This window comes from Rhinatrema bivittatum, chromosome 3 (genome assembly GCF_901001135.1).
Source record: "Rhinatrema bivittatum chromosome 3, aRhiBiv1.1, whole genome shotgun sequence".
NCBI classification, from domain to species: Eukaryota; Metazoa; Chordata; class Amphibia; order Gymnophiona; family Rhinatrematidae; genus Rhinatrema; species Rhinatrema bivittatum.
The window spans coordinates 500257640-500280078 of record NC_042617.1 but is presented as its reverse complement, the minus strand read 5'-3'; the positions used below and the strand labels follow the sequence as shown (position 1 = coordinate 500280078).

The following is a 22439-nucleotide window of genomic DNA, read 5'->3' as shown; positions in this document are numbered from 1 at the left end:
AAAAAAAAAAAAAAAAAAAAGAAGATAGGGGCCTTTCTAGTTTTGGGTGACTAGAAGGTTTCATCAGAGTGTAGGCCCTTGGTAGGAGTTCAGAGACAAGGCACTGGGAGGCAGCAACCCTGGAACCAGCCCTTTCGAGGGGGCAGAAAACCGAGCAGAGAAAGTCTTGACCAGGGCTCTGGCAGAGCAAAGTCCTCACAATGAAGTGAGGCTGGTCCACTCTCTCTTCCTCCTTTTGGAGGGCATATGACTCTGTTGTACAAGGAATGGACCAAAATCATGACAGACCAGTGGGTCCTCAGCGTAATAAGAGATGACTATGTGTTAGAATTCTCTCATCCACTGCGGGACTTGTTTATGGTTTCCCCTTGCACTCCGTTCAGAAAGAGAAAGGTGGTCTAAGGCACCATGGAGCGGTTGCAAGAGTTGGGGGCCATAGTTCCCGTTCCTATGGGGAAACAAAAGATGGGAAAATATTCCATATATTTTGTGGTGCCAAAGAAGGAAGGGTCCTTCAGTCCCATTTTGGATTTAAAGAAAGTGAATCTGTCTCTCAGGGTTCCTCCTTTTTGAATGGAAACTCTGCATTCAGTGATCGCAGCAGTGCGCAAAGGAGAGTTCCTGGCTTCTCTAGACTTGACCAAGGCGTACCTGCACGAAGCAGTCTGCCCGGATCACCAGTGGTTTCTGCGATTCATGGTCCTCGAGGGAAACCTTTTCAGTTTTGTGCTCTGCCATTCGGTCTGGCAATGGCGCCACATACATTTACTAAGGTGATGGTAGTTGTGGCAGTGACACTCAGGAAGAAGGGCATTTTGGTTCATCCATATCTGGACGACTGGCTCATTCGGGCGAAGTTGGAAGCCCTCTGTACTCAAGCAGTGGCACAGGTCTTACAGCAGTTGAGGTCTCTAGGCTGGATGGTGAATCTGGCAAAAAGTCTTCTCACCCAGTCTCAGGTTCTGGGGTTTTTGACCGCGTGCCTCGACACCGGGTTAGGAAATCTTTTCTTGCTGAAGGTTGCATTCTCGAGCTGCGGAAGCAGGTACGCGGACTGGATACGGCAGTGCCCAGGGTCTGGGATTACCTTCAAAGTATTGGGCTTTATGGCCTCGATGTTGGAGTTAGTTACTTGGGCCTTTGTGTACAATGAAGCCTCTGCAGAGGTCTCTCCTTTCCTGATGGAATCCTTTGTTGAAACAGTTTCATCTTCCGCTGTCACTCGAGGAGTCTGCCAAGTCCAGTCTTTCATGGAGGCTTGGCCAGGATCATCTAAGTTGCAGAGCGGACTTGGAGGTCCGCTCTGCAACTCATGCCAGCCTTTCCATCTGGGGGGCAGTTTGCCAGAATCAGTTGGCCCAGGGACAAGGTCCAAGGAAGAGGTAGCCTGGTCTAGCAGTCATTTGGAGATGAAGGTGGTGGGGTTCACGATACTTGCTTTTCTGCGTCTGTAAAGCGGCCACTCATTGCACATCTTGTCCGACAACGCAACCACGGTAGCTTATATAAACCGACAAGGGGGAACCAAGAGTCAGGTGGTGGCCCAGGAAGCTCAGGAGTCTTCTCTAGGTGGAACAGCATCTAGTGCTGCTAGCAGCGTCTCACATAGCGGGGTGGACAGTGTTCAAGCAGATTTTGTTAGTTGCCAGAAGAGGGATCCTGGGAAGTGGGCGCTGTTGGAGGCGGCAATGACTCTTTTGTGTCACAGGTGGTGTACTCCCTGCCTGGACTTGATGGCTTCGCACAGGAATGCTAAGGTGCCCCGTTTCTTCAGTCACAGAAGAGAGCACTGAGCAGAAGGAGTTGATGCCCTGGTCCTACCTTGGCGATGAGGGATCTTTCTTTACGTGCTCCCTCCGTGGCCTCGGAGTGGCCACGTCACCTGAGGTTCACGGACCTAGTCCACCTGGCGGTGGACAGTCTGCTGCAGCTCATCCATTTGCTGAAGCTTCTTCGTCGGGGTCCAATATTTTCGGATCAGGTAGATTGCTTTTGTCTTGCGGCTTGGCGTTTGAGAGAGAGGATATCCAGAGGATGTCATTTCCACTTTGTTGCAGGCTAGAAAGACTTCCACTTCCTTGTCCTATGTGAGGGCCTGGTGTACTGGTCAGGGAGTAAGATCTACTCAGGCCTTGATAGTTCATATCCTAGCCTTTTTGCAGAAAGTATTGGTGAAAGGCTTGGCCTTTAACTCTCTTAAGTTTCAGGTTGCGGCTTTGGTTCGAGCAAAATATATGGAATGTCCTTGGCTGCTCACCTGGATGTGATTTGCTTCCTTCGAGGAGCAAAACATCTATGTCCTCTAGTGCAGAAAATATGTCCCTCATGGAATCTTAATTTAGTCCTAAGAAGGATGTGAGTGGCACCCTTTGAGCATTTAAAAAGGGCAACAGTAAATGATCTTACTTTGAAGGTGTTTTTTTTTGGTAGCAGTTTGTTTGGCCAGAAGAATTTCAGAACTACAAGGTTTGTTGTGTAGAGATCCTTTTCTGAAGATCTCGGATTCTGGGATCTCTTTGTGGATGGTACCCTCTTTTCTCCCGAAGGTTGTGTCAGTGTTCCATCTGAATCAGACAGTAGAACTCCCGGCTTTCCCAGATTTGGATGCATCAGCTCTGCATGCTAGAGACCTGCAAATTTTTTTTTTCTTTGGATGTGAAGCTTTCTTTGATGCATTACTTCAAGTTCACCAATAACTTCAGGGTGATTGACCATCTCTTTGTGCTATGGAGTGGGCCTAAGAAAGGGCAGAAGGCTTCAAAGTTCACGATAGCAAGGTCGTTGAAGGAGGCAATACGCTCGGCTTTTATCTGTAAGGGGCATCCTATCCCGGTGGGATTGAGAGCTCACTCAGTTCGGTCACAGGCAGCTTCTTGGGCCGAGTGCCAGCAGGTGTCACCGCAAGAAATTTGTTGGGTGACTACTTGAAAGTCGTTGAATGCTTTCGCCAGACATTCTCGTTTGGATATCCAGGGGTTTCAGTGAGAGCGTTCTTCGAGCGGGACTCTCGCAATCCTACCATAATTAGGGAAGCTTGGGTACATCTCAGGAGTCTGGACTGATCTGGGTATGAACAGGAAAGGAAAATTGGTTCTTACTTGCTAATTTTCGTTCCTGGAATACCACAGATCAGTCAGGAGTTTCACCCCGCGTGAGGAGAAGAGTCTGCTTGTATTTCTGTTGTATTCCTATTGTGTATATAGGCGGCAGAACTGCTCAACTGCTCAGGATTTCAGGTTGTTCTGGTTTGGAATTGCAAACAGATTTTTCGAGAGCGGGATTCCGCTTTTCCTCCTGCTCGTTGTGGGAAGCTGTTGTCTATTTCGTTATAATTGTTATAGGATGAATCTTGGCTTGGGTACAGGTCAATACTGAGGGACTGCAGGTGACACACCAGGTGTTATGCCAGTGTTTGGTAAAATTTTCTCTTTCGCCATCTGTTGGAAGGGAGGCAGAACCCAGGAGTCTGGACTGATCTATGGTATTCCAGGAATGAAAATTAGCAGGTAAGAACCAATTTTCCTTTTAAGTGGAGACAAAAATTGCTTTCCAAATAAAATAACTTTTGTTTCAGAGTCTGTTACCTATCAAATTAGTAATTGCTATGTTACCAGTCCTGGCCCTTGGGGTGGGTAGGTAGAGTCCTGCATGAAGTTTTTCATCCGCTTTAGAAATGTTTTGGTATTCTGCTCCTGAAAGACTAGGGTGAGGTTAGGATAGGGTCACAGGTCACCCTTGCATTAGCTTTTCGTGTCTTGCATTTGAATAGCATGGGAAACATGTTTGCTGGTATTACTTAACAGGGCTTTCCATTGAAGTATTTTTCCCTTCACTTTGTGTTGCTAGGTTCTTTGGTGCGACCTAAGATTGTTCGCAGTGTCCATTACTGCCCTGCCACCCAGAAGACCATTGAACGGCGCTACACAGACATGACCAGCCTGGAAGCCTTCCCCTCTAGTGCAGTATATCCTACTAAGGTGAGCCAAGGTTGTGGGACAGGCATTCAGACACAAAGACTCGGAGGCACACTGACCTCTAAAGCATCTCCCCAGACCCTGCACGTTAGGTGATCGAACATTTATTCTTCCTTTTTAATCCTTGTCACTTTCTTCTTTGCCTTGAGGGTGTTTCATAGGTCACCCCAGGCCATTTCTGGCTATAACTGGGAGAAGCTGTTTTGGCTGGCTTTCAGGCTGCCTCCAGGGTTGACCCTCAGCACTGCTTGTAATAAGATGAATAACTCGGGCTGCATATACTGCCTGCCTCCCTTCCGGAGGTCTATGTACATCACCCAAATGACTTGCCACTGTCCCTGCTGTCCCAGGCACACATGAGGCCTGCACTGATGCCACATGTGTTGTGGCACACTGATGCTACCAAGCTCCGCATGCTGTTATGTAGCCAGACCTCTGAGGCAGTGGTGCTAGGATTTGATCACAGCCTCTTCCCAGCATTGTTGGGTAGAATACAGGCGATAACGTTTGCAGCTTTGTTCTGCACCCCCGCACGTGGATGCATCTGTGCTGCTCATGCTGCAAGGAGATTCATTTATTTCTAAAGTGCAATATGTAAAGCTCTATGCGGTGTATTAAAGAATCAAAATGATAAACAGATATACCGACCAAAACAGAGAATAAACACGCATGGCACATGTTATAGCTATCTTAATCAAACCAGCACAGGCCCTAATATCAGTCGCGCTGCACAATCACAAAAACCTATTTATGCCACAGCTTTTAGGCAGGTACTGTAAAAATTTTAAACTGGGGCTCAACGTGGAGCACACTTGGAAGCCCTACATTCAGTATCTCTAACCTTGCTACCCAAAAGCCCAAACAAATAGCAATGCTTTGAAGACGTTTTTTCAACAGTTGCCAAACAGGTCCCCGCTCTCAGATATTGGGGAATGGAGTTCCATAGTAAGGGGCCTGCAACTGAAAATGTGTTTTCTTGTGTCTCGGATAGATATGCACATTTCAATGATGGTACATCCACAGGATTCTGTAGTGATGTCTCCTTTCCAGAGCTGGAAGGGCACGACTGGAACAGAATTGACATGGCAAGGCAAAGCTAGGAGAGGGTCTCTCCCTGGTGCCAGAAGAGCATTTTCGCAAGGAGCGATTAGGGATTAAATAGGTCTTGTGAACTCTGTATTCCTCGGATGTTGAGATGTTAATGGTTGCTTATTCAACTGCATTTTAAATTTGGATGGCATGCTTTTATGCTGCACCCCTGATATGATTGTGATTTCAGGGACTGTAAGTTGTTTTGTTAATGTACGAACTTTAGCTTCCACTGGATGATTGAGATTCTTTTTTAAGTTCTTAGATTTTGTTTAAGATCACTATTGCTGTCCCATGATTGAGTTGATTTGATATGTAGTGTCTTACCCATTTCTTGTAGCTGTGTGTATTTTTAAAGTGCTTTGTCTTTTATTTACTCATGTTTCTGTCAAGGGCTCCTCCCAAAAGTTAATTTGTATTATTCTAATTATCTGTTATCTGTAAGGGCCCCACCCAAATGTTTTTGCTTTTTGTGAACCCATGCGATGTGCGAACGGATATCGGTATAAAAGAGACGTTAAATAAATAAATAAATAAAATAAGAATAATTTTTTTTCTTGGTTTAATAAAAAAAACTCTTGTGCTTCTGTAGGATGAAGAGAACAACCCCCTGGAGACAGAGTTTGGCTTGTCCTTATACAAGGATCACCAAACTATCACCATTCAGGAGATGCCGGAGAAGGCACCCGCAGGACAGCTGCCACGCTCTGTGGACATCATTCTCGATGACGACCTCGTGGATAAGGTGAAACCGGGGGACCGAGTGCAGGTGATTGGGACATATCGCTGCCTGCCTGGGAAAAAGGGAGGCTACACCTCTGGCACATTCAGGTAAGAGGATTGTTATTCTCTCCTGTTCCTGTATTTATTGGAACTTTCTAAGAGGAATGAGCCAGGCAGGAGATCGGGGCTCAATTGTCAACCCATCATCTGTGGATCATTTGATTCTGTAGGGTGTCCCTACTGTTGCTCCTCTGGCTGGTTCGAGGGTACACTTTGTGCCAAACATTTGCAGTCCTTGTCTATCTGCAAAAGAAGCATACATGCAATGGTTGAGCTGGTGCTGGAGGAGGTGGGAGGCTTAATTGGGAAGGAAAACCCAAGCTGCTGTGGCTGCTGAGCTTCCTGCCTCCCACCCTGTCTCCATAAGCAGCAACACCATGGGCTGAAGCAGGTTCAGTTTAACTGAAAACTCTGGAGAGTGTTTTGCCCAAGCAGAGCCTGAACTGGTGTGCATTCAATATAACAGTGCTCGGAGTTTAACGAGGAATACCTTATAAGAGGGGAAGAGCCTGATCAGACTCTTTGTACAGGTCTTCTTGGGTAGCTAATTTCTGAAGGCCTCGCTTTATTGCTTGTGTTGCAGTTGAGCACAGATATGAGATTACCGTTCTTTCTCCTCTACTGAAAAACAGTGTAGGATTTTTTTTTAAATATCCAGTCAGTGGGTGGGAGCTTGGGCTTAACATCTCGTCTGAAAGTTGGCACCCTTGGGGCACATCTAACCACAATAAATATGTAAGAGAGGCATTTGCATGCACTGCCTCCAGTGTAAACTGTAATATGTATGCAGATCAGTCCAGACTCTCCTGGGTTTTGCCTCCCTTCCAGCAGATGGGACAGAGGTGTGCCACCTGCAGTCCTTCAATATTTCTCTGTCTCCAGAAGATGGAGGTGCAAACCTGCAGTCTGTTAGATTTAAAAAAAAAAAAAAAGTAAACTTGGATTAGTGTAGTGAAGTTAAAGAAAAGAAGACTGGGAGATCCAAGATGGCACGCTAGGGTGAGGACGTATGGCGACTCTCTCTTCACTTACCTTCAGAATTTTTCCTAAATGCCTCATTCGGGGCGAAAGTGGAGGGCCCGCGAGAGGCTGGTTTTGGAAGCCTCATCGCCGGGTACTATTCGAGGGCAGATGGACGCCCATTTCCTCAGACGAAATGGCTTGCCGGGTGAAGAATCGCAGGAGGAACGCCGAGGAGACGTGCAGACATCCGGCATCCTCCATGACTCCTTGACATCATTATCCCCGGCCGAGAGAATAGCCCCTGAAAATCCGGTGGTGAGTCAGACAGCCAACCTGACTCATCTGGAGTCACTCTCAGATGACATCAGGGAGGGGGTCCTGCAAGGAATGGAGGTAGCTCTGACCAGAGCGGCGACACCAGGAGAAATCGGGCTGGAAGGGGAAGACCCACATAAAGGTTCTATAGGAGCTAATATTGGGGCGAAGCAGAGGAGAACTTAAAGAAGAAACACCATGCGAATCTGGACTGGAACTGACTCCAATGGTAAGACCTGAAGTCTTTACCTTTAGAAACAATATGGAAGGCAATAGAGACATTGAATAGTAATGTAATGGCACAAATTAGCCCAATAGTAAAGAAAGTGGGGCAAATGGAGGTTCAACTACAGAAATTGAAGGAGAAGCAAGTAGAAAATAAACGGGAAGTGGACTTATTTGAAAGCAAATTATGGGGATATGAAAAGTCAGTGTCAAGACCTGATGAAGGATAATTTGTATCTTTTAAGGAAGTTGGAAAATTGGATACTCAGCAGACAGGCAGAAATCTAAGATTAATTAACTTCCCAAAGAAGAACCAGTGTCCCCAACAGAGATGTGGACAAAGAATGCATTAGAAGTTCTGAAAATACCTCAAGCAACTTTACCACCATTCTCAAAGATTTTTTACCTTCCTTCAAGAAAACAAATACCTGTTGAAGGTAAAGAGTTACAACAGTTATCCCCATTGAATCTCTCAGAGATCTTTGAATCGTCAAGTGAAGAAGAGGCCCAGCCAGCAACTCTGGTTATTTCCTTTTAATTAGATTCCGACAGAGACTGGGTGCTCAAAGTATACTTTCGAAATCAGCGAGAATTATTCATGGGAATGAAAGTACAGATCTTTCCAGATTTATCCAAAGAGACACAGTTAAGAACGAAGCAATTCTTGGAGCTGAGATCTAGTGTAATACAATTGGAAGTGATATTTTTTCTGAAATTTCCGTGCAAGTGTGTGGTTAGGTTTAAAGATTTAACTTACACTTTTTTCCAGCCTTCTCAGTTGGGTAAATTTTATAAAAGATAGATCTTCTGTTTTGCTGGAGAGTAGTCCCGTATTAGAGCCTGTATAACCTCATAATATGTGGGTAAAAGTTCTCTGAATTAGAAACCGTTTCAGGATCCAGCACTTTCAATCAATTGTAATTGTTTTTCTTTTTCCTCTTAAGTATAAATAAGTCGTCTTTTGTGGTGGGTCTCCCGTATGGTATAGAGGGCTATGGATATTTATGACAATATTGTATTTTCTTTAAAAGATTTAAGAGGTTATGTATGTTGTGGAATGTCATTATTTTCTTTTCAAATGTATACAAATGTATAATTGAAAAAAGAAGTTAATAAACAGAAAATTTAAAAAAAAAATACTGGAGCTTCTAGAGGTGTTAGGCACCTTCATAGGCCATCTCTCTGGTCAAGCAGGGTGAACAGGGGGTTGGATATCCCTGGCCAGGCTCGACCCTTGTTTCCAGGGGGAGGAAAAGCCAGGTGTCCTGGTTCTCTCACTCCCTCTGAGGGTCTTCCTCCTCATGTGGCCTACTGCAGCTTCCTGGAGAGTATCCTTTTTATTTAAAAAAAAAATCATAATAATAATTAGACCAGAGAATTCCCTCCCAGGAGGTTGATAGGTCCTGGTGGGGCCATCCCTCCTGGTTTGAGGTGGACAAGCAAGGGGTCGGGGACCCTTGGTGCTCAATTTTTTCATGCCGGGAGGCAGGAAGCTGGTGGATCCAGTAACCACCTCCAGGAGCACTAGCAGAGCATGCTGCCAATCTTCGCTTCAGGGAAGTTCTTTATTTTCTTGTTCTTTTGATAAACTTCTCTTTTTTTTGTAACTTTATTTGCTTTCCTGGTTGGTGACGTTTGCACACAGCTGCCTTTGATAGGGGCTTTGCTCCAGCGGCTGCTGCTGGTGTTGTGCTTCAGGTGTCTGCTGTGTGGTCAGCGCAGGGCCACAGCATGCCACATGGTTGCCATGCACCGCATGTGGAGAGATGTGCACACGTCTCTCGTGTTCCGGACAGTGTTACCAATGTCTCTCTGGGAGAGAGGGCACATAGGGAGCGACCGCGGCGGATGTGACTCAGCAGTGTGGGCCTGGGAGGTCTTTAGCTGCGTCGGGGGAAGTGGCCGATGTGTTCCTGGTGAGTGCGGAAATGGTGACCATTTTGTATTCCTTTGCGGCTGCTACAGAGACTGCTGCAGGGGGGAGGGATCTCCCCCACCCCCACCCACCACCACGTTTTCTGGCACAGAGCCCCCGAGGAGGCCTGGGTGTGGGGCAGTCAGAGGACTTTTTCTTCTGATTTCGTCCTCTTACTGCACGGGGCTTATTTGACCTGGAAAAACCACGGGGCGGCACATTTCCGAACAAGGAGCGTCAGAAGGTCTGCTGCCCAAGAAGAGGTCCAGGCTTTCAGGGACTTCTATGGCTACCAGGGTTCGGCGTCCTGCCTGCGCAGGGAGCGACTAAGGATGACTCCTCTGACTATTCTGAGCATGGGAGCCTGTCTGGCGGAGGTTCCCCGGAGGCAGATCCTTCCCTGGATCTAAATGCGGAGTAGGGGAAACTCCCGGCTGTGGAAGGGGTTGATCCCAAAGTGATTCAGCTGTTCCACAGAGAAGAATTGGGACCCTTGATCCCCTATGACCTTGTGGAATTAGGCATAATTATTCTGCAGGAGGAGTCTAATCAGGAGGACATGGACCCGGTTATGGATGGCTTATAGGGTCCATTTTCATGCCTGCAAGGAATTGTTTATTTTTGGCTCCTCGACCTGAAATTTACCCCTTTGTTGACGACTGTGTGGCTGGGCGGGTCGGCTCATGGCGCCCCAAGTAAAAATGCCGACATGATGTGCGTGTGTCACGGCATCACAGGCCCTGGATTCTTTTTCCCTCTGTGCGGCCTGTACTTCAGGGCAGGAGGGAACGTCATTGGGAGAGAGGCCTGGCAGGCAGGGGCTTCGTTCCTCAGGGCCAATGCATCCCGCAGCAGAGGAGGAGGGCTCGCAGCGGAGGTCACAGGAGGAGGACGCCCCTCCCATGCTATCCCTTGTAGAGCAGGTTTGCTCCTTTGGGGATGACTTTGTGCTACTGGACCCCCCTCAGCTGAGGGGGGGGGGGGTGACGACTCGGGAGTTCTGTCCTGAGTTTGTGCTGCTGCTGCTGCACCAGGCATTCCTGGCAAGGAAACAGGCGATACTGAAGAGAGCAGCATGGCCGGACATTCTGTTGGAGCCTCCACCCAAGCAGGTATCCACAGGGCCTCCGGACCTTCAGCAACCTTCAGGGGTTCGGCAGGGGGCCCGAGTCGAGGATAGGCTGCCGTTCCTGCTCGGAGATACCACAGTCACCGGAGTAGATCAGGATCCGGGGCTCACCCATGAGAAGGGTGATGGGAACCAGAACGACCCGGACCCAGATGAGCTGCCACCCTCGGAAGATGATGATCCCAGCGTGGTGCGCTTGTTTAAGCAGGAGGAGCTCCAGCCTCTCACCCCCCAGATCTTGGAGGTCCTGGGGATCAAGGTGTTGCAAGAAGAGAAAGAGTTAACCCAGTCCTGAATGGGATTTGGGGACTGGTGACTTGGTTCCCGTTGCCAAAGAAGGTCCACAAGCTGATGACCTGGGAGTGGGACTCGCCAGAAGCGATTTTGAAAGTGGGTAGAGCGATGGCAAAATTTATCCCCTTTCGCAAGATGTTTTGGATCATCTGAGGGTACCCAAGGTGGACACGGAGGTGTCTGCCGTGACTAAGAAGACCACCATTCCCGTGGCCAGCGCTGCTGCGCAGAAGGACATACAGGACCGCAAGCTGGCCATTCAGCTTAAGCGAGTCTTTGAGGTCTCCGCGCTGAGTCTCCGGGCAGTTATTTGTGCCAGCCTCATGCAGAGAGCCTGCCTTTGTTGGGTCCAGGCGGCATCCGCGTGCTGATGGTGGTGGGCCCTTGCAGGCCGTGCAGTTGGAGGCAGGTGTTGCCTATGTTGCAGGCGCTTTGTATGATTTGGTTCGGACCTCAGCGCGTAGTATGGTATCCGCTGTCACGGCTCGTAGACTCCTCTGGTTGCGGAATTGGTCAGCAGATTTATCTTCCAAGTCTCAGCTCTGTAACCTCCCTTTTAAGGACAGGCTTCTCTTCAGGGAGGACCTGGATCAATTGGTAAAATTGCTTGGGGAGTTCAAGGGCAACCAGCTTTCGGAGGATAGGAAACCTTCAGGGAAGGTTTTTCCCCCTCAAGCTCGATTTCGGGACTCTCGCAGATTTAGCACTGGTAGGTCTTCAGCTCCTTCGGGGTCCAGGCTGGCCTCTGGGCATCAACAGTCCTTTCGTGGAGGTTATCGCCCAGGCAGAGAGTCCACGGGCCAGGATGCTAGACATGGAAAATCCTCCCAATGAAGCCAGGGGCACCCATTCCGTCGAAGAAGCTGACTGAGGCAGATTGTCTAACTTTTATGCAGAGTGGGCAAGGATTACCTCGGACCGCTGGGTCTTGGAAGTGGTCTGGGAAGGTTACGCTTGCTTGCGCCTGGTGCGGGAGGCCTTTGTGGAGTCTTGCGTAGCTTCGTGGGCCAAACGTGAGGCAGTGCAGGGGACCCTACAACGGTTTTCGACCTCAGGGCCATTGTTCCAGTTCCCCTAGTGGAACAGGACAAGGGACGGTATTCGGTGTACTTTGTGGTTCCCAAGAAAGAGGGCACCTTTCATCCCATTTTGGATTTGCAGAAGTGAACCGGTGTCTGCGAGTTCCTCGTTTTTGCATGGAGACCTTGAGGACAGTGGTAGCTGCTGTGCGCAAAGGGGAGTTTCTCGCATCCTTAGACCTCACCGAGGCGTATCTCCACATCCCGATCCGCCAGGATCACCAGCAGTATCTCCAATTCAAGGTGCTGGGTCAACATTTCCAGTTTCAAGCTCTTCCTTTCGGCCTGGCGACTGCTCCGCATACCTTCACCAAGGTCATAGTGGTCGTGGCGGCGTTCCTGCATGAGGAGGGAGTCCTAGTTCACGGGAGGACTGTGAGAGATCGGTCCAGAGGGTGAAGCTCACATTGCAGTTGCTCGGCTAGGTCATAAATGTCCAGAAAAGTCACTTGGAGCCCACTCAGTTGATGGTTTACTTAGGAGCGCTTTTCAATTCCTCTCAAGGCAAGGTTTTTCTAGCATCAGACCGTGTGACGAAGTTGCAAGATCAGGTCAAGGCCCTCCTTCAGAGGAAGGATCCGACTGTTTGGCATCACTTACAAGTCCTGGGACCATGGCCTCCACCTTGGATTTGGTCCCGTGAGTGTTTACTCATTTGCAGCTGTTGCAGTGTGCGCTGTTGTCGAGGTGGAGCCCAGTGTCGGAACAGTTCCATGTACCGTACCGTTGCCTCTGCTTCCAGAGTCAGTCTATTGTGGTGGTTTTTGTGCAGCAACCTGAAGCAGGGAGTGGATTTGTATCCGCCGAATTGGGTTGTATCTCCACAGATGCCAGGCTGGGGAGCAGTTTGCCTAAACAAATCCAGTGGTCCCCAGTGGAAAGATCCTGGTCCATCAACCGCCTTGAGACGAGGGCTGTCCGATTGGCCCTGCAAGCATTTCTGCCCCTAGTCGAGAACAGAATGGTTCGAGTGTTCTCAGACAACGCGATGACAGTAGATCACATCAACCGGCAAGGCGGGACAAGGAGTCTCATGGTAGCGCTGGAAGCAAGGCTTTTGTTCGCTTGGGTGGAGCGCCTTCTCAAAGGAATCGTTACGTCGCATGTCGCGGGGGTGGAAAATGTTCAGGCGAACTTCCTCAGCAGGCAACAGCTCGATCCAGAGGAGTGGGAGCTAGTTCCCAAAGCTTGGAACCTCATTTGCGCCAGGTGGGGCATGCCTCATTTGGATCTGTTGGCAACTTGGACCAATGCGAAGACAACGCTTTTTCAGTCATCTTTGAGAGGTGGGCTCTGTAGGATTAGACGCCCTAGTGTGTCCTTGGCCCACGGGAATTCTTCTCTATGCCTTCCCCCCTGGCCTCTCATCGGTCGGTTTCTCCAACGCATAGAGAGACATCCAGGCAGCGTAGTGCTGGTGGCTCTGGAGTGGCCGCTTCGTCCATGGTTTGCGGTCCTGGTTCGAATAGTGCTGGAAGGTCCCCTGCAGTTGGCTTATCTCCCACGCCTGCTCCGTCAGGGGCCCATATTTTCGGATTGGGAGGATCACTTTCTTACGTCTTGGTTTTTGAGAGGCGATGATTGCGATTGAGGGGATATTCAGAGCAGGTCATTTCCACTCTTCTTCAGCGCGTCGATCGGCTACTTATATGGCCTGTGTTAGGGTCTGGAAGCTGTTTGAGGCATGGTGCCTCCAGCGCTCCTTGGATCCATTGTCAATGGAGGTTCCCCAGGTGTTGGATTTCCTTCACAGGGGTTGGCTAAGGGGCTGGCTTTCAATTCCCCTCTGGTCCAGGTAGCGGCCATAGGTGCCTTAAGGGGCAGGTTTCACGGTCGTTCGCTGGCGGTTCACCCAGATATTTCACGGTTCCTCAAGGGAGTCAAACATTTACGCCCGCCTGTTATGTCTGGATTGGAGCTTGAATCTGGTGCTTCTTGGGCTTTGCGGAGCCCCCTTTGAGCCTTTACGCAGGGCTCAGATTTAAGGATTTGACCTTGAAGACTGTTTTCCTGGTAACTATTTGTTTTGCGTGACGGATTTCAGAGTTTCAGGCTTTGTCGTGTCGGGATCCTTTCCTTAGGATTTACGATGATAGTTTTGCTGCGCACGGTTCCTTCTTCGTTCCCAACGTGGTGTCTGCCTTTCATGTCAATCAGGCAGTGGATCTGCCAGGATTCCCACAGTGGTCCCGGGATTCCCCTCAGGAGAAGGAGCTTCATCGTTTGGATGTGTGTTACGCTCTTTTGCGCTATTTGGAGGTTACAAATGACTTCCGGCGGTCAGACCATCTGTTTGTCTTGTTCGGTGGACCTAAGAAAGGTGACAAGTCTTCTAAGGTGATGATTTTGCGCTGGATTAAGGAGGCTATCTGCTCGTCCTACGTTGCCCGAGGGCATCAGGTCCCCTTGGGTCTGAGGGCTCATTTCACTAGGGCCCAGGCTACCTCCTGGGCTGAGTGTCAGCTTCTGTTGCCACAGGAAATCTGCAGAGCGGCGGTTTGGTCCTCCCTTCACACTTTCACCAAGCATTATTGTTTGGATGTTAGGGCGCAAGATGAATCGTCCTTCGGTGAGAGTGTTTGTGTGCGGATCTTTCGGGTTCCCGCCCAGTATAGGGTGGCTTGGATACATCCCACTGGTCTGGACTGATCTGGGTATGTTCAGGAAAGGAAAATTGGTTCTTACCTGCTAATTTTTGTTCCTGTAATACCACAGATCAGTCCAGAGCCCCACCCCCAGTTCAGATTCCGAAAGACTGCCTTGAGAGATGATATTTTCCTGAAGAAAGAAAATTGTTCTATTGCAGTTGAAGGAGCAGGTTCCAAGGTGGGCTAGTGGTTTTGTTGTTTTTTCCGTTATGGGCGACGGGTTGGCTGTTGTGTTTTTGGGTTCCAACCCCCTTCACCCTTTAGTAAGGTTAGTTATTTGGGCTTGGGTACAGGCCAGTACTGAGGGACTGCAGGTGGCACTCTCGGTTATGTAGCAGTGCCCAAAGTTTTTGTTCTCTGACTCCATCTGCTGGTAGGAATGCACAACCCCACTGGGCTGGACTGATCTGTGGTATTACACGAACGAAAATTAGCAGGTAAGAACCAATTTTCCTTTCCAGGACCTCATACTATATCTTGGTGGGTTTTTAGGAAAGGTCTGTCTTGGGCAGCTTCAGAGGGCGGTAAGTGCAATGTATTTGGGAAAGGATTTGCCTACACTATTTCTACACATGACAGAAATTAAGAACAAAAAAATCTGTAGGTTTGGATAGGGTAGAATGTGGTTGGGGGGGGCGGGACAGAGAGCAGCCAGGATTATATGCTTTATGTTGTAGCAAAAAATTCAAGTTTTTTCTGGTACAAGATTCCATGGAGCCCCATCCTCCCCTTCCCCAGTTTGAGGTTTTGGCTTGGGCTGTGATAGATCTCTGCTGGTGTTACACCCTTTAGTGGCCAGTTGCACAACTATCTGCTCCCCTGTAACAGCTAGCTCCAGGTCTCTGCCCAATGCTCCAACTTCTTGCTGCTTCTCTGGGAATTCACCATATAAACATTTTTAAATGTACACAAAATGGAGCAAAAAAAGTCTAAAGTTCCCCATCCCTCCACCCTCTCTGTTGTGCAGGACGTAGTAAGGGGGGTGGTATTTTGGTATTGGGTGCGAGGGTTAATGTGGCTTTCTGGACCTTTTCCTAGGACCATCATGATCGCCTGCAATGTGAACCAGCTGAACAAGGAGGCGCAGCCATCCTTCTCTGCTGACGATGTGGCCAAAATTAAGCGTTTCAGCAAGAGCCGCTCCAAGGTACGGGATCTCTCCCCCCCCCCCCCTCCCTCCGAATCTCTGGACAAGTTGGGAACCCAAAACCAGAGTTTAGAAATGAGCAAGCTACTGCATCACGTTGGCTGAGTGCACATGGGAGATGCTGGAGGGAGAGGACACTGCAGGAAACTTTCTTTCTAGCCGTGTGTCCTCTAGAGGACCTGAATCATCTGGGCTAGAAGAAAAAAAAAAAGGAAAAATAAATCCTCCACCCTTATAAAATAAATGTATTTTTATGACCCAGAACAATTGGAGGGATTTTTACAAAATAGAGAGTAGCCCACTGAGAGTCCTGTTTAAAACCTTGTTGAGGTTTTTATACATACAAATAAGTTGATTAATCTTCTTTGACCTTTCTAATACTCCTCCTGCGCCCCCCTCCCCCCCCCCCCCCCAGTATTTGTGCTCTCAAAGAATGGGGATTATTTGCTTTTTATCTTTTTTTTTTTTTTTTTTTTTTTTTAATGTTGTGCATCTGATTTTCTTTTTAACCCAGTATTACTTGAATGTAAAGGTTTGCTTGACCATAATGTTGAAATATTATTTTTTCTGCACTCGGGCAGACCAATCTGCACGAGTAGGTTATGCACGTCTACCAGCAGATGGAGACGGAGTGAAAGCTGATGTCACAGATGCATAGCGCTGCTCCGATATCAGCCCGCCAGTATTCTCTGTCTCCAGCAGATGGTGGCATGCATTTCCCTACTGGGGATTGCCTGTTTAAAAAATAAATTTTAAAAAAGACGACAATGGACTATTTCTGAAGAGATGAGCGATTTGGATAGCACCACTTGCCTCCTGAGGTGATACCGATGGGTCCCTCCCTCAGTTGAGAGCCTTGAGTCCGGTAGCCTGGTTCTGGCATGGACTTAAAAAAAAAAAAAAAGTGGTTAAAGGCTGAGAGAGGCTCGGCGGTGAAGGCTTTCACCACATTCCTCCCCCCCGGAGACCTGTTCCTACTTGCAGCTAGGGGAGGGCTGAACTCAGGTTAAACAGAAAAATTTTATTTTAAGAGAGCAGTTTTAGAGAGGCTCTCCTCCTGCCTTTCGAGTGGTCTTCAAGGCATTGGTGTTTGGCATCCTCTGTTCACTTCTCTGGTGAGTGTAGTGAGGTGTGGTAGCGCAGGCTTGGTGGATTGAGCTGCCTTTTGGGCTAGGCCCCGCTTCCAGGCTTCCTTTCGCTGGCTGCATGGTAGGTTGCAATGGTCCTTTGTGTGTGACGGTGTGTGCCTGTGTGCCTATTTCTGCGTCTCCTGTTGTGCAAGTACCTGGGTGGCCTATCAGTGTGTGCGCTTTGCAGTGCCTGTATTACATGTGGGACCTGTGTGTGCATTGTGTATGTGTGTTTGTGCACAGTTAAGCATGTAGCTGAGCATGTGTTGTGCGCACAGGGCTGAGTGTGTATAATGCGCCTAGTTAAGCGTGTAGCTGCGCGTGCAGTTGTGCATGAAACCTGGCTGCGTAATTGCCCACTGTGAGTGTATTTGGCGCATATCTTTCTGAGTTCACAACACACCTTGGACCTGGCACCGAAGAAAACTAAGCGCTTGGCTATCTGAGCTGCATGCTGTATAAGGATGTTCTCCTGTATGTACCCAGATCATTCCAGACTCCTGGGTTTATGCATCTGTGCCAGCAGACGGAAACAGAGAAAGTTTAACTGACATGACTTGATAAGCACTGGTGCCACCTGCAGTTCCTCAGTATTTCTCGATCTCCAGCAGATGGTGGCTGGTGCATTCATCTGCAGTTTGTAGTGATTTTTCGGTCTTTTTTTTTTCTTTTTCCATTTCTTTTTCTCAGGAGCATTTCTCCCAGGGGTCAGGTTCCCTAGGGGAACCCTTCCCTGTTTGGTTGCGGTGGACAAGCTGGAGTTGGTGACATGCCCATCTCCTCAATGACATGTAGGTGTTCCCTTCTTCAGATGATCCATTGACAGAGATGTCCTCTGCAGATTCTCGCTCCCAGGATATCAGATTTGGATCTGTGGAGTCTGATATGGAACCGGCCACCTTTTCCTGGGTGGAATTTTTTCCAGGGACTACAGCCTTCTGTAAGGGCGTCCTGCAGAGATGGTAATGCCTCATAAATCGGAGTCGCATGGTCAAGGCCCTCCTGTGTTCGCCACCGCATGCAAACACTTTGGTGCAATAATCACTGACAGTGTTCAAGTGGAAGTGGATCAGGACGACACTGATGATGATTTGAGTTGCTCCCCTCTTGAGGACGGGGAAAATCCCTCGGATTTAAAGCCACATAGAACTCTTTTCTGTTTCTTTCATAGAGGTGAGTTATTGAGTCTGGTTTCTCAGACCTTGAAAATTCTTGGGGAGGCTGGGAGTGTCTCTTCGGGTGTACAGAAGGAGGATCCCATATTAGTCACCCTCTGCAAGGCTTCATGTTTCTTTCCCCTCCAGGATGTGATTCAAGAGTTGATTGACCTTGAATGGAGTGCATCGCAGGCGAGTTTTAAAGGAGGACTGTTCTTGTCTGGGTTTATATCCCTTGGATCCGCAGGCCAGAGAATAGTTGCGTTTCCCAAAGATGGATGCCTTGGTGTGTTCTGTCACTAAGCGAACCACCATATCTGTTGCAGGATGTGCAGCTCGTAGAAGGATTGAAGCTATCCTTAAAGAAGCCTTTGGGCCATGGTGACAAATTTACATATCGCTGCATATTGTTTCCTGGTGGCTTGAGCTACTCTGTGCTTCTTCAGGAGTCTGAGAGGACTGGTTTCGGATGGCAAAGTGGTAATAGAATCTGGGGTAGCCTTTTTAGCTGATGTGGGCTGGGACCTTGTTAGCACTGGCACTAGGTCCAATCTCATCAAACTGACCATTAAGGGTTTTCTTTTGTTTGGCAGTGAGTTGGGATAGATGATGAATAAATGGGAATGCTCAGATCCCTTGTTTGCTGGAGGATCAGAAGCTGGCTGGCCACTCCCGAGATTTCAGGCAATTTCGGCCTTATCAGGGAGCTTCCTTTGAGACCCCATTCCTTTGGTAGGTCTCAGTTCTCTCACCCCAGAAGGCTTTAGAAGGACGCGGGCTCCAGAGGTGGAGCCCCTTGATCTTTCCAATGAAAGTTTGTGGAGTCTCCTGCTAGAGCAGGAGATAGGTAGCCGCCTTTCTCCTTTTTCTCAGATCCTAGAAGTGATTCGGGATGGCTGTGCTCTAGAGTTCCTTTCCATTCTCCCAGATGCTTTCATGATCTTGCCGTACAACTCCCCTCAGAAGAGGGTAGCAGTGGAATCTATATTGAGAAGACTATTAGATCTGAAAGCTGAACTTTCTGTTCCCGAATCACAAAACAATACGGGCTGCTATTCCATCTATTTTGCCATACCCAAGGAGTCAGTCATTATTTACGAGGCACCCATTTCCAAATGGAGACTGTTTGCTCCTTCATAATGGCGGTGCAATCAGGGTGATATCTCTTGTCTCCAGCTCTGATGGAGACATATCTGCATATTCCCATTCTTCAGGAACATCAAAGATTCCTGAAGTTTGCCATTTTGGGATGTCGTCGTCATTTTCAGGCCTTGCCTTCAGGCTGGCCACTGTGCCCAAGACCACCTCCAAGGTCATAGTGGTATTAGTGACAGTTTGACGCAATGACAGCATCCTAATTCATCCATATCTATACAACTGGTTGGTTGGAGCTAAGACTGTGGAAGAGAATCATTGGACATTTCGCAAAGTGGTCTCCTTGCTGCAGGATCTAGGTTGGGTTGTGAACTTGTCCAAGAGCAACTTACAGCCGGCTCAGACACTGGAGTATCTTGGTGTTTGTTTTGATATGAAGCAGGGAGTGTTTCTGCCAGAGAAGTTGATCTCTCAAGTTTAAACCCTTATGTCTTTTGTTATGAATGTCTGTATAGAAAAAAAGTCTCAAATAAATAAAAACCTCTATAAAAGCATGGTTATTTCCAATGGCTTTTCCAGTCAGGTTAAATTGTGAGAGGTAGATGTTTGTAGAGTGAAAGGAAATGGATTTAGAGTGTGGTGGCTATGGGACTGGAGGGATGGGTTTTTTAATTTGATTACATAATATATTATGTATGCTTTTGTTTTGATGAGTGTTTAGATATTATAGTCTTAGTATTAAACAAAGTAGGGATGTAAAGATATTTTGTTCAAAAAAGTATCGGAAATAATATGCAACACAAAATGATTATCCTCAAAATTTCAGACGCTATTACCAATACATAGAGGTGTCGTTATGTCATGACCATCATACTAGGCTTCATCGTGTGGGCTTTCGCATATTGAGACTCGGCCTTTATATATAATCGTAGGTCATTTCAGTTCTACCAACAAATGCAATTATAGCATATATTTTTTTTAAGAGTTTTGTTTAACTGCAATTAAAATTAGATTCTTGAAGAGCAAAATCTTGGACGTGTAAAATTCCACACTTATCTTTAAGAGTTTTTACTTCTTTCATAACGATCTTGCTGCTGTTAGCAAGAAGCTGGGTATGATGGTCATGACATAACGACACCTCTATGTATTGGTAATAGCGTCTGAAATTTTGAGGATAATCTACTGATCAGTATTGGCATTTTGTGTTGCGTAGATATTATAGTGCCATTGTTGGGTGTATTTTGCTTTTTTTTTTTGTTATGCTTATATATCGCTTTGAGTGGCTGATGGAAGCGATTAACAAATATGATGATGATAAAACATTGAATGAACAGATGATCCTTGATTTGCAAGGACATGAAGGGAAAATGTTAGTTCCCTGTACATACCCGGATCAGTCCAGACCATGGGTTGAGCCTCCTTTCCAGCAGGTGGAGACAGACCAAAACTGAAAGGGTATCCTATATGAGGACAGAGCTTACCCTGTAGCACTTCAGTATTTGTCTGTCTCCAGCAGGTGGAACAGCTCACCCTGTGGTTCCCTGTTAACTTCTACGTGTCCCTTCTGGGCGTTTTTTCCTTCTGTGTGTCTATCGTGTTTGGATCAAGCAAGTATTTATGAGTTATTGTTTAAAAAAAAAAAGTGTGAACTCTGTGGATCCTTCACAGGAGACGGTCCCAGTCTCCTCACTCTTGCGGGGGCCTAGGGGGGGGCTTGGCCCCTTGTTTTATATAGCCTAGGCTCCCTTTTCCTGGTGATCCTTGGCTGCAGGGGTGAAAATTGGTGGTGCCAGTCACTCCCCCTGTTCAGCTCCTTCTCTTCTGTACTGCTCTCCCTTCAGTGGGATCCATGGTTTTGTAGCTGCTGACAGGGACCTTTGTGTAAAAAAAACAAAAAAAACCCCCCAAAGAATAAATAAAAGGTGATTTTACACAGAGGAGTCCCTGATAAGTTTAACAGAAGGCTCCTGCCTTCCCTACTCACTTTTGCAGCTTGAGAGAGTGAATTGAGAGCGTGCACAGTTCATCCTGTGCCTCCACTCCTTCAGCACTGGCAGCTCAGCTTATCTTAGTGCTGCCCCTCCCCCACCCAGCAGCCATGCCACGATCTCTGATGTGTTTAGCCTGTGGGGATTCCTCGGTCAGGCTTTCAAGGGAGGGGCTCTGTTCACGCTGCCTACCGGGGGGGTGGGGGGGAAGGTTCCTCTGAGATCCCGATGCCTTCCGGGACCCGGACCAAGCCACTAAAACGTTTCCCCCCGCTGTTCCCGGGTCCTCAAACCGCGGGAACGGTGGCCATTTTGGGTTTTTCTCCAGTTTCTTTATCGTAGCTCCCTGAAGCCCCTGACCCGATTTTTATTTATTTATTTATTTTTCTGGTGCCCCACACACTCCTCTACCGGAACCTGCCCCCCCCCCCCCCCCCCCCCCCCGGGGCGTTGGGACCCGTTTTTCCACTGATTTTGTGCTTTTGCTGCACAAATCCTATTTAGTGAGTTTGCAGGAAGAAGCGCCCCCCCCCCCCCCCTCCAGCTAAGGTCCCTCGGCTCTCTGTCCCTCTCTCCCCTGCGGCTCCTGACGGGCAGGGGCGACCTGGGTCCGGGTGGTTCAGGGAGCACCTCAGTCTTGCCCACCGGCTCCCGCGGCCCCCCTGCCTGCCCAGGATCCAGACCAGGACCCAGATTCGGCTGACGCTCCCCCTCTCCCCCCCCCCGGAGGGAGATGACACCCGGGTTCTCCATCTCTTCCGCAGGGAGGCACTAGAGCCACTTCTCCCCTTCATCTCACAGGAATTGGGGATTGACTGTCCCTCAGTGGACGAGTTCTTGACAGCGATGCCAGCTTCCTCTGACCTGGTCCTTGTGGGGCTCAGGGCCCTCCCGTGCTCTTTTCCGTTCCATCCCATGCACAAATTAATGCTTCTAAGGGAATGGCAGGCCCCCGAGGCGGGCCTCCAGGTTGGGAGGGCCATGGAAAAACTTTATCCCCTCCCAGAGGAGTGTTTAGAATTATTAAGAATGCCTAAGGTGGACTCCTCTGTGACCGCAGTCACTAAGCATACCACTATACCAGTCCAATCCATAAACTAATCCACGATGATAAAGCCGACTGGCTTAACACGGCACTGCGCGTGCATGTACCGCAAAGAAACCTGAGATCTGCAAATAAAGCTCTACTAACTGTCCCCTCTGTCAAATCAGCACATCTCAGCAAGTAAGGGAAAGAGCACTGTCACTGGCTGGTCCTGTACTCTGGAATACCATGCCACTCGAAATAAGACTACGGACAAATCTGAAATTATTCAAAACTAATCTGAAAACCTGGCTTTTTAAACAAGCATTTTATAAAGATAAAGAAAAGGAGAAAAATAGTTGAGCGATAAGGATGCACCAAGCTAGAAATTTTTAGTAACCTACATAAGCATATTAATGTTAAAATCAAACTGCCTAATTGCAGATCAATACTGTAAAGTGCGGCTGGAGATTCCCCGTCTGTA

The 22439-nt window shown here is 48.2% G+C and overlaps 1 protein-coding gene across 1 annotated transcript in view; it reads left to right on the top strand.

The window, feature by feature from the left end:
- Window positions 1-22439, top strand: part of LOC115088139 (DNA replication licensing factor MCM3-like) — an 86937-nt gene that overhangs the window by 15891 nt on the left and 48607 nt on the right. The window contains exons 4-6 of the mRNA XM_029596116.1: window positions 3847-3977; window positions 5656-5894; window positions 15453-15561. Of these exons, the coding sequence (XP_029451976.1) occupies window positions 3847-3977; window positions 5656-5894; window positions 15453-15561 (479 nt within the window). The remainder of the gene's footprint in view (window positions 1-3846; window positions 3978-5655; window positions 5895-15452; window positions 15562-22439) is intronic.